This window comes from Euprymna scolopes, chromosome 18 (genome assembly GCF_053919585.1).
Source record: "Euprymna scolopes isolate OS-2025 chromosome 18, ASM5391958v1, whole genome shotgun sequence".
NCBI classification, from domain to species: domain Eukaryota; kingdom Metazoa; phylum Mollusca; class Cephalopoda; order Sepiida; family Sepiolidae; genus Euprymna; species Euprymna scolopes.
In genome coordinates, this window is record NC_136499.1 from 95946642 (window position 1) to 95959713 (window position 13072).

The following is a 13072-nucleotide window of genomic DNA, read 5'->3' on the forward strand; positions in this document are numbered from 1 at the left end:
TCAAAACCTAGTAGGTGATACCTTTTCTCTTCCTTGCAATCTCTTTCCCACAGAAGAGATTTTACGAGCCTGTTTCTGCGCTATCATTATTTTCATGGCAAATGCTCGTCTGAGCTCCAATCTATAGTCCCTCCTTGCCAAACTTTCACGAAAAACACTCAACTAGCTGCAACAATCTCCCCCACTATCTATCTGTGCCTAAATGTAAATGCAGATTCCATGAACAAGGCTTCTTTTCTAGAACTGGCCGCTTGTGGAACACTGTTTCACTAGCTGGCTTCCCAGCCAATAATAATATGGTAGTCTTCAAGTACAATGTAAACAAGTTTTTGTTGAGTCGTCCACTTAAATAATTTAAATTCTACCCATTCAACAAGATTAACGATTATTAAACTACCACATATACTACAAAGTAAATAAACGCTTTAAAATAAGTTAAAACAAAAAAATTATCTAGATATGTAGAAGAGTTACTTAAATTGCCTTTGTAAAAAATGCACCAAAATATTAATTCTCATTTCAAAAATTTGGATAAAAATTTAAAACTTTCATTACAAACCTGCGTTGCGAGCCAAATCTTCTTGCTGAGATTTGTCTGACAAATGACGCGACTTCCCTGAAAAAATGAACTCTGCATAACACTTTGGCTTGTATTGTCGATGATGTAATATTTGCGCTTATCATCTTCACCTTCCCATAACCAAATCATTTGACGACCCTTAAAAAAATACACATGGTCATGACATTAATGAACATTTTAATTTTAAAAAATACAGGATGTAATTTTTTGGTGTTATCTTGTATAATAAAAATATAAAATTCAACACAACTTGGATAAGAATGTTTGGTACTCGTACAGTTTAATCAAGACATTAAAAAATGAAAACATTGAAAAAAGGTTATATTGTACGTATCCGTTTTGGACTTAAGATCTTCGAAAAAAAATTTCACTTAATTTGATCGAGTATTTTTTTTTTTTTTTTTTACAGTAGAAAAACTTCTTTTTTTTTTTTTTTGACAACACGTTGAAGGTAGCCTGCTTTGAATTTTTTGAAAATAATTCAGTTTAAAGTGCCGACACCCCCTCCCCATCTTTTATACTAGCTTTTCTTCCTAAAAATTGAACCTTTTGCTTGGTATCATAACAAATTATTTTTTTGCTGTAAAAACAAAAAAAAAAAAAACGTCTTGATGAAATTAAGTGAAGTTTTTTTTCGGAAAACTTTATTCCATAACGGATACGTACAATATAAACTTTTTCCAATATTTTCATTTTTTTGATGTTTCGATTAAACGGTACAAGTACTGAATGTTTGTACATATGTTATTACTTTCTAGTCACATAAAAAAATTTGGTCTAATCATCAAATATGAAATGTAAAAAAAGTAATTGAAAAAATATCTGGTGTTGCTGATTATCAAAATATTAAAATGTTGCCCATTTCAAAATGAACTCATTCGAAATCGAACAAAATATCATAAATTATGTTGATGTGAATGTAGAACCTCATGCCACCCCTTGACAACTGTTGGCACCAACGCTTCTGTGCCATGGTTTTTTTCTTCATCATCTTCTTGTTCTAATTCTAACCGTGTCATCTTGGCAATTGCCAAGGGTTTGAGTACTAGTTTACAAGCATACAAAAATAAAAGCAATCTAGACTCACTAGAAAGAACTCAAACTTTGATACATTGTGTATATATCTGTTGTACTCTGAGTATTTGTGACATTGTCAGTGCAGAAAAAGGACTCCTAAATGTTATTCATTGATTGCTGCCTGTTGAGGCATCATTATCGGTCGGTCAGCTCATCATTTACATACATCTAGAATGATCTTCTCCTGTTTGCCCAAACCATAACATCAACTGCCGTAAACTAAACTGATTATTTAATATATTAACCTTGACTGGAAATCCTAAATGTACAGTCTTTGGCCAAAGTGCAACTCACTACCTGTCCTACTTTCGATCACATTTTCTTTATTTATAAATCATTTCCTCCAATTGTCCTGAGTTATGCCTCTTTTCTTTTTTTTACTTCTGATAACTTTATGCTTTCTGAATCATTTTGTAGCATTCCTCAGTGTTTAGCTCTGAAATGGAGGACAATCCATAGTATCACATGAACTTAAAAATGACATTGATTTCATTTAATGGATATTTAGCTTGACAATTTCTTTTATGGTAAAAAAAAAAAGAGACGATTTTAAAAATATTTAAATAAATGAATGACTTGCCAACACTGTCATTTTCCTTGCAGTGGAATGCTGTGATTGACAGCTGGTAGCTTGGTTATGGTACTATTAAATGACTGTTACTCCTACACATAGAATCACCAAGAAAGATTAACCAGAAATTTAAAAATGACAATAAAGAAGGGTTTTTTGAATTTCACAGACAAGTGACACAATTACAATTAGCCGTTAACAGCCATTGAATCAGAAATAGTTCATAAATGTGGAATTGTTACTCTAAACAAGATAAATAAAATGTAATAATGTGCAACTATATCTGCGTCCTTGACTCATCCCCTTAAACTTAAATGCATATGCCATGTATTTGAACATGTATCTTTCTCTTTTATCTTTTAGGGGCTGTGTCAATTTTAGTGTTGTTGATTGCTGGAGCATGGAACCATAACTCATCTTGTCATAACTTATCTCTACTCTAATTGGAACTGAAAGACTGTCACTTTTTCATATCTTTCTGAATTCCCTATCTCAATCATCCAGGCTGTTAATGGCTAATAATAATGGCGTCACTTGTCTGTGAAATTCAAAGAACCCTTCTTTATTGCCATTTTTATATTCCTAGCTAATCTTTCTTGGTGATCTTAATTGTGGAAATAAGGGTCATTTAATAGTATCATAGCCAAGTTACCAGCAGTCAACCACAGCATTCTACTGCTAGGAAAATGACGCAGAACAATCAGCCAACAAAAACTTCTTTTGAGTGTCATATATCGAATGTCAGAAATGAGTTAAACAAGTGTAAACAGATTGATGAATCCATTGTAATGGTAACTTCCTCTTTCAGTGTATGGCAACCATGAGATTACAATCCCTGGTCATGTGAACGTCAGCACACTGGAGATGCAAAAACTGTAAAGAAAGTCTTAAACCAAAGGTTGCTACTCCTTCGATTGTACCATTGCCAGGTAAAGATTCAAAAGGCATTTACCCAAAACTGTCCAACACATACCAACATGTCAAACAGACATGATGCTGCTGCTGATGCTGATATAATCACGTTGACATACCCGTTCTTAGATCACTAAAAGTCGAGCAGTGTTGGGCCTGGTAAGTACCAAATGGGTGACCGTTTAGGAGTATTGGGTGCTGTATGTATGAAAACGTCAACACTTCTGGCAACCCTTGCATCCTACCTGACATCCATCTGTCTTGACCCAGTCCTGCTGCTGGATCAGGCAAGTTGGCGTGAAAGAGGAGAAGAAAGAGTGAGGCTGATTCTGCTCAAACCATCTTCATTTGAAATGAACTCCCAGTGCATGTCATTCATGATCTCTAGAATGATCAGATGTTCTTTGTTGTTCCAGCGAGAAACTCTTACTAGGTTTGGTTGTCTTTGGTTTGTATAAACCAGTGTATACTTGTTGTTGGGAATGCAAGTTTTTGATTGTCTGTTGATACAATCACTCAGGCACCAATGGTTAGTTTAGTTGGATCATTCAAAAACAGGATTAAAGATCTCTGGATTTTCACAAGTCTGGGCTGCCCTCTAGGAAAAAAAGAGAGAATCAGACAGACAGATGGATAAGCAGCTTGTCTAGTTAAACCTAGTTGCATTGTAGAGGATTGATCCAGCCTTATTGAAGCTCTTCAAGGGAACAGCCATGTTTCACTTTCACCTGCTAGCTGTCAGTTGAAAAAAGAGAAAGATTCTCCTTCTTTTGAAAGTCATGTGTTTTCACAGACTTCCATTATCTAAAGGTTAAATTCTAACCTCCCAACTATCAATCACTCCTCCATTCAACTAGCAGCACTTATGTAACATATGAAAATCATATACAGGAGTTACAAGTATAAATTAATCAATCAATTATGTTTCTGAATTTTTAAATGAAGATTAATCATTTTTTGTTATTTGAATTATTCACATTACTGCTCTAATTCTAAGTGTTACTTTAATAGGTTTAAGGCATCCTAAATTCATACTGGAATTTTCCGTAATGAATAAAGTACTTGGTAAAATTCAGTTGTAAGTAACATTCTTTTGGAGGTTAAAAGTTCAATCCTCCATATGGACTATACTTAGAATACATTATGAATTACTTAGGACTTCTACCTGATTATGGTTCATGAAATGAGAGCATGTGGGTGAATTAAATAAAGGGTTCTGTTCAAAATTCCATGCAGATTCCCGAGTTCAATAGAAGGTCGAAGGTTACATCATTCAAAATGTTGTGAAAATAACAAACTGAGAACAGTAGTCCGAATAATACAAATAGTACGAATCTATTAGAATAAAAAAATGTTTTTGGAAATTTATTTCTTACCTGTTCATTATTAAAAAGGAATTGTGAATCAATGTCGTTGATGAATACGGGTTCCAGAATAATATTCTTGAGGAACAGGAAAGACATTTTCCGCATAGTTGAAACAATTTGCATAGCGCTTGGTCGGTTTGATGGACAATGGTCATGGCTCAACGTCATTAGTTTGTCCAAACAAGGAAATTCGGACTCGATTTCAAGCATCTTCAATCAAAGATAAGATTTTAAATATTTAAGACAAACATATATATATATATATATATATATATTAGGTTGGTGCAAAAGATTTGCCAATTTAAAATTTCATCTTGAAAATGAAAAACTGTGTTTTTGAAACATTCATTCATAACAATAAGGAACTTTGTTCTTTATAACGTGATTTCACCTGTCATGAGCTTATAACGGTTTTGCTTCCTGTGATGTTAACATAAGGCCATTTAAAGAGTTTTGTAATTCTCAAAATAAGTGATAATCTGAAGGGGCTAGGCCAGGAGAATATGAAGGATGAGGCAAGATTTCTCAACCAAATTCTCATAGGATAACTTTGGTCAGTAGTGTTGTGTAAGCACTATCATGATGGAATATGATTCCCTTTTCTATTGACTGAAGAAGTTCGTTTTCAGATCAACATGGGTGAGAATATTGTAGAAAATATGAATGATACTTTAATAATCTAAAAAAGAAAGTATATAAATTAATCATGGTTATATTTTTAATTAAAAACAATATGCATAAAATAATCTACAATGGTTCAAAACTTTTGCACCATATGAAGTAATATATTGCCACATTTTTTAAATATCATTTCACATTTTTTAAATATCATTTCACATTTTTTAAATATCGTTTCACATTTTTTAAATATTGTTTCACATTTTTTAAATATCGTTTCACATTTTTTAAATATCGTTTCACATTTTTTAAATATCGTTTCACATTTCAATTATTATAAGTCAAAAACGATATGGTTAGTTTTTTCCTCAAAATAAATTAATTTACCTTAAAAATATAAAGTTGAAATTGCTTTTCTAAATGACATCAAATTAATCACCAATTACAATCTTTGCTGATGAGACGATCTTATTTTTTAAGGCATTTCAAGTTCATATGTACATTATCACCTTTCACACACATTAAAAAATGAGACTATCTGATCAGCAAAGATTGTGATTAGTGATTAATTTGATGTCATTAAAGTAAAAGATTTTAACTTTACTCATATGTAAAAATGACTGAAATTGTAATTATCACCGAAAACAGACAGGTTTACATTCCCCGATGAGAAGTTAAAATTGTGCAATGCAAAATAATAAAGAAAAAAAATATTTTTAATATTTACATTTCAAGAATGTCGGTTAATGTCTATATAAGAGACAGTTAACATAAACAACCAAGGAGACAGAGAGAGAGAGAGAGAGAGAGAGAGAGAGAGAGAGAGAGAGAGAAGACATAAAGCCGATAGCCGTCCAGCATGATTGACATTTTTCCATCATTATCTGCCACACACACCTTACAACTAAACGCAGTTGTTATGTTATGTCTATCTTCATCAGTGGGCAAAAGTTAATTGTAAATAAACTTCTATGTTGACAAAATTTGTCTGTGTTGGTTTTCAGAACAATGACAAAAAAATTGTCAGACGTATATATAATTTCGCAAGTATTAGAAAAGTGCAAACTAGAGAATTATATATACATTCAATAAAGCAACAATAAGTAAGTGTATTATTATTCATCGGAGTACTGTTCTCATCTTGAGTGTGATTTTCACAATGTTTTAGTCAATATAACTCTGATCTTCTTCGGGTGTATCTTGTCGAACTTGGGAATTTGGACGGAATTTCGAGTGGAACCCTTTATTTACTTCACGAGGGTAGTGTGCTCGTTCCATTATCCATGACTGGGATAGAGGTCCTAAGTAATTCGCAAATGTACATTCCCGAGTTCGACAAGATACACCTGAAGAAGGTCGGAGGTTATATCAATCGAAACGTAAAATCACACTCAAGATGAGAACAGTAGTTCGATAAATACATATAACCAATCCTCATCTCAAAAATTCAAAAACGTCATAACAATAAGTAAGTTTGTATTGATGATTGTTTTTGGAAAAATAAGTAGATATATGAAGATTAAAAGACTACAAAACCTTTGTTCGTTTGTTTATTTTTGTTCATATGTCACATCTTATATATATATATATATACACACATATAATTATTTTCACAATCAAATAACATTGCAGCTCACACAAACCATGTAAGCCAACAAACCAGAAGTCCAAGACTCAAGTTTTGCCCTCATTTGGGCTCATCAGTTGAATACATCTGAAGTCTGGATCCGTACCTTGCCATAACACAGATAAGTAAGCCATAACAAAATCCAACAATGAAATGTACCTACTTCGTTTCAAAATAGAAGTGTGGTCATCCAACCACTGAGAACCGAAGCCAATATCTCACAAGTAGGATTTTTTTATTTATTAGTTATACATATAACTATGTAGAAAGGAAACGGCCAACATGATAGACATATAGATAGTATTAATGCTGGAGTCCCTCAGAGGTGCATCCTGGGCCCAAATCTCTTCTTGATCTACATCAATGATCTCCCAAATCACATCTTAAGATCATTCATAGATATTTATGTTGACGGCATTACTATCTATGGCAACACTTCAAAGGCTGCAAATGACCAAGTTCTCTCTGATTCTCTATCCTCTGATTTTGAGCAAATGGTGTAATGGGGAAAGAGGTGGCTGGTTAATTTTGATGCATCTAAAACTAAGCTTCTATTTTTACATCATCAACGCTCTGACTCCCATCTGGCATCAATTGAAATGAATGGCTCTCATCTTGGGGGAACTCTATGCTTTGACAAGCTTCTAGGTCTGATTTTTACTCCTGATCTGAAATGGAACATGTAAATCACATCTGTTGCCAAGGTTGCTGGAAAAATGGTGCGATACTTCACTGCTGATGCAATTCTCTACCTGTATAAGAGCCAAGTACATGCTAGGATGGAGTACTATTGCCGCATCTGGACAGGAGCTGAACTGCTAGAAGCACCCTGTCCTGCCTTGACAGAGTTCAAAATAGACTTTGTAGGAGATGCGCTTTTCTCTTCTCTGCAACCTCTTTACCATAGAAAAGACGCTGCGAGCCTGTTTCTATTTTATCATTATTTTCATGGCAAGTGCTCGTTTGAGCTCCAATCTATGATCCGCCATGCCAAACTTTCCTGAAAAACACTCATCTAGCTGGACCCACCATCAATAATTTCCCCCCACTCTTTATCTGTGCCTAAACCTAAACGTAAATTCCATGAACAAAGCTTCTTTATTAAAACGGCACGTCTGTGGAACTCTCTTCCATTTCCCTGCTTTTCAGCTGACTGCAATATGATCGTCTTCAAGTCCAATATGAACAAGTTCTTGGTGAACCGTTCCTTTAAGTAATCCAACTGATAAGTGGTGACTCGTTTGTAAAAAAGAAACAAACAAAAACATAACGTTGCCATAATGAAGCATGTTCAACATATTACCTTTAAGCTGGGCCTCTTTTTAGCCAATACGGCTTCGGAAATTTGAAACGATGTGTGCAAATTGTGAAAAGGTATCAAACCCGATTGAACCTCATAAGCCACCATGCTCCATGAATAAATATCAACCTGAAAAATACAAATATTAAAACAACACGTTATTAGAACCCTTTTTTCAAAAGATAATGTATCATTTCTTTTTTACTTCAATTCATCCCTCACCCCACAAAAAAGCACACTACCACCAGACTACTGTGAATTAAGGATCAAATTCATAGGGGAATCTTAAGTTGTATTGTACCACAAGATTCTCACTCACATTAGATTCAAATTTCTACACGTTGATACAGTCAGAGAAACAAGAAACAGGGAGGGAATTCCAAAGGCAATCGGTTTGAGGAAAAAAGCTTTTAAAATAGAAAGGCTTTCGGCATCTGAGTACTTCTACAGTGAAGGTGTGTGATTTTGCTTAAAATTATTGGGGTGTGTTTAAATTGTGGGAGCGCAAATGAGGTAAGTTCATCGGAGCACATCCCATTGAGGTACTTGTCAAATAAGTAGAGTGATACAAAACGGCAGTGATGTGACAGAGGTTGAAGCTTGGCAGACAGTGTAGGGCCTAATAGGTTAGAGATTCTTTCTTGGACCGTCGATGAAGGCGAGACTAGTGGTTGATGCACCAGCCCAGATGTAGTAACAAGAGTTCATGCATGGACTGACCAGAGTGCTGTCTAACAACATATCGCACTGAGGAAGAATAATATATATATATATATATATATATATATATACTAGCAATTCAGTCCGGTTTTGCTTGGGCCCTATATACTGTTCATAACTTTATATGCATATGTATATATATTTAAAAGTTTATACATTCTTCTGACGATGTCTTGAAAAAAGACGAAAAGCAAAAACTCGCGACATGCTTCAAAGAGAAAAATCTAACTATGGGACATTTATTAATACCTTTGATCTATACACAAAACACATCATCAGAAAACTTGAAAAAATAAAAAAAGCTCTTGTTTTTAACAAGATATATATATATATATATATATATATATATATATATATATACACTAGCAGGGAGACCCGACATTGCCCGGGATTGAATGATGATCAACGAATAGTTCACACTCCTATATTTTTATTGTCATCGAAATCCGTGAAATCACCCGAGAGGAAGTGTCACATGCCTCCATGCAGTAACTTAGTCCAAAATATATGTTATTCTATATTGCACTCTAGAGAACCTACTGTTTTGTCTTTTATAAAATTATCTTATATAAACTTATTTCCAGTTTAAGAAAAAAATAACATTAAGAAATTTACATGTGGGGTTTGAACCTACAGATCACGTCATGAAAAAAAAAAAAAAATAATCACAAATTTTCAAGTCTTATAAAATTAAGAAATTTACGTGCAGAGTTTGAACCTACAGACCACGTCATGCACAAAAAAAAAACACACACACACACACACACACACACACACTATCAACTTACCCACAATAGAATTTTCACGGCCCGTTGTTCTATCGTTGTTGCTAAGTAACGACATGAAAAAAATGGCTTTACCGATGATAGATAAATTAAAATAACGGTTTTGATTATCGATTATCCATAATTATCGGGGGTATTCTGATCACTCCCAGACTTATACACAAAAGTTCTGTAAATTTTTAAGAAAATCTGTTCAGTCGTTTTAGAGTCTATAAGGAATGAACTTACACACACACACAAAATTGCATTTATATGATTGTAGAGATATATGAATATAATTTCATGTGTAAAAGATTCATTTTTATATATCCATTGTATAGATACATACATTAATATATTCTTATGTGAAAAAAGGGGGAGTGTGATGTTCTTCATACCTTGTCATTATAGATGTGCTTGGCCAATATTTCTGGAGCTTGATATCCAGGAGTGCCTGCGGGTGTAACCATACCTTTTGAAGTGGAATACCTTGAAAAATTGTAATCAGATAGTTTCACATTGACTTTGCTATCCAAGTCCAGGGACCAAACTAAAATGTTATCCGTTTTCAGATCACGATAAATGATGCCTTTCTGATGCAGATAGTTCACACCTTCTGCCACCTGAAATGTTGTTTTCAAAAAACAAAAAAGACATTGATTTCAGAAATGGTAAAAAAAGATCTTTGAATTTATTGGATGAGGAATTTACTAACTGAAGATTAAAACATGCAATGATCATTTCAAAAGTAAAACCTCCTATTTTTTTTTTTTAACTCAAAAAGCTGAAGGATTGCAATAATAGGAGTGGTACCATAAAAACAAGTGATCTTCTGTGTTCCAGAATTTATTTTTCTACATAGTCACCACTATTCTAAATGCACTTTTACCAGAAATGAACAATAGCTGTGCATGGGTGTCCAGAGCACCTTTTGTCATACAAGGGTAGTTCCAAAAGTAAAACCTTCTATTTTTTAACTCAAAAAGATAAAGAGCTCCGAAGATGGGAGTGATCCCATTAAAACAAGCAACCTTTTGTGCTCCAGAATTTATTTTTCTGTAGCACGTCCATGACAGGGGTTACTTTCTAAGCATCTCGCACTCTCAATACCCGCAACAGAGAGATGAAACTTTCAGGTCATGAATGCATAAGTTTAGTCATCACAGCAATGCAATCTGCAGTGCCCTCTGATCCATTCAGGCGGAATAAAAATAGGTGACTTTACTTTTAGAATGCTTTTCGTATCCAAATCCTATATTTATGAGCAATAACGTGAATGCAAACCAAAAAGGCTTCAGAATTACAAAGCATAACCACATTTTATGCAAATAAAGTTTGAAAAAAGAAAAAAACAAAAAACAAAAGTAGATTGGAACACGTTTCATGATGTTTGGAATTTCTGTTCTGAACAAAATAAAATAATTGTATAAACTTCTTTCTGCTGGTCAGTAATGGGAAAAGATCCCGAAACATACTCCATCCATTCCTAGCTATTGTAATCACACAAACACTAGCTTCTCTCTGTGTTCCAATAGGATCATTAAGATAACAAAACTTCTGAACCATCTCAATAGTCTCAACATCCAAATATATTTGAATAAAATGAAATACGCATCAAATGCGTTTGAAAGCCAAATCACAACGTAATATTAAGGAAAATAAACAAATATTTTACTTGTTTGAAATTTATAATATAAATATTTCGGAACCAAACTTCATCCTCAAAAAGCAGACTTTTCTTTCCCCAACTTGGCAAGAAAGAAGAGCAAACACTCCATCCTCAGTATGTTGTTTTCTTTCTTTTTTTCTCTTCTTTCTTGCCAAGTTGGAGAAAGAAAAGTCTGTTTTTTGAGGATGAAGTTTGGCTTCGAAATATATTTATATTATAAATTTCAAACAAGTAAAATATTTGTTTATTTTCCTAATATTACGTTGTGATTTGGCTTTCAAGCGCATTTGACGCATATTTTATTTCATCCAAATTAAATCAACACTTCTATAATGGAACTCACACCCTTGACATCCAAATATATTCTTTACATCTGCGTTTTTGCTCATTTGTCTCCACTGTTTTAGACTTCTTGCACTCATGCTGCTTATTATGCCTCAACCTACTTGTAATTCCACTGATATACTCTTACCTTGGTCGTGGTCAGTAAAAACACGAAGGTTGCAAGAAGGTTACTCATTGGATATAACAAATGAGCTACACTGATTGGTTGATCCTCCGTCTAGTTTTAGTTTTTTTATTTATTACAAAAGAAAATGGTTGAAGAATTTTTTCTTACCTGTAGGAGAATTCTGTATGTTAGCATTTTAGGAAACAAAATTTCTTGTTTATTGCGTTTGTTTGAATGGCTGTTGATCACAAGACGTAGGCTACGCATGGGCGCCAGTTCCAAAACCATGCAGAGGGGTTTTAGGATAAAGCCCACCAGTGAAATGATACAAGGATGATTAAGATGGCTTAATAATAAAACCTCATGTTGTAATTCATGAAGCTTCTGCAACAGCTAAAATATAAAATTTTTAAAATAAAGAGAGTACATAATTTGAAGAAAGAAAAGCACAAATTCTCAGGCAACATGGAATGAAATAAGTACATAATAATCACTTACATAAATGAAATAAGTACATAATAATCACTTATATACATGAAATAAGTACATAATAATCACTTATATAAATGAAATAAGTACATAATAATCACTTATATACATGAAATAAGTACATAATAATCACTTATATACATGAAATAAGTACATAATAATCACTTATATACATGAAATAAGTACATAATAATCACTTATATACATGAAATAAGTACATAATAATCACTTATATAAATGAAATAAGTGCATAATAATCACTTATATAAATGAAATAAGTGCATAATAATCACTTATATAAATGAAATAAGTACATAATAATCACTTATATACATGAAATAAGTACATAATAATCACTTATATAAATGAAATAAGTACATAATAATCACTTATATAAATGAAATAAGTGCATAATAATCACTTATATAAATGAAATAAGTGCATAATAATCACTTATATAAATGAAATAAGTACATAATAATCACTTATATAAATGAAATAAGTGCATAATAATCACTTATATAAATGAAATAAGTGCATAATAATCACTTATATAAATGAAATAAGTACATAATAATCACTTATATACATGAAATAAGTACATAATAATCACTTATATAAATGAAATAAGTACATAATAATCACTTATATAAATGAAATAAGTGCATAATAATCACTTATATAAATGAAATAAGTGCATAATAATCACTTATATAAATGAAATAAGTGCATAATAATCACTTATATAAATGAAATAAGTGCATAATAATCACTTATATAAATGAAATAAGTGCATAATAATCACTTATATAAATGAAATAAGTGCATAATAATCACTTATATAAATGAAATAAGTGCATAATAATCACTTATATAAATGAAATAAGTACATAATAATCACTTCTATAAGGGACAAATATGGTCAAA

The 13072-nt window shown here is 32.6% G+C and overlaps 1 protein-coding gene across 3 annotated transcripts in view; it reads right to left on the reverse strand.

Moving 5' to 3' along the window:
* The window catches only part of LOC145297691 (leucine-rich repeat serine/threonine-protein kinase 1-like), a 171855-nt gene that overhangs the window by 11304 nt on the left and 147479 nt on the right, over positions 1–13072 (reverse strand). For all 3 annotated transcript variants that reach the window (XM_080143889.1, XM_080143888.1, XM_080143890.1), the window contains exons 24-28: positions 11825–12049; positions 9935–10159; positions 8056–8181; positions 4517–4717; positions 560–718 (exon numbers count right to left, since the gene is read on the reverse strand). In XM_080143889.1, coding sequence (XP_080000015.1) covers positions 560–718; positions 4517–4717; positions 8056–8181; positions 9935–10159; positions 11825–12049 — 936 coding nt within the window. The remainder of the gene's footprint in view (positions 1–559; positions 719–4516; positions 4718–8055; positions 8182–9934; positions 10160–11824; positions 12050–13072) is intronic.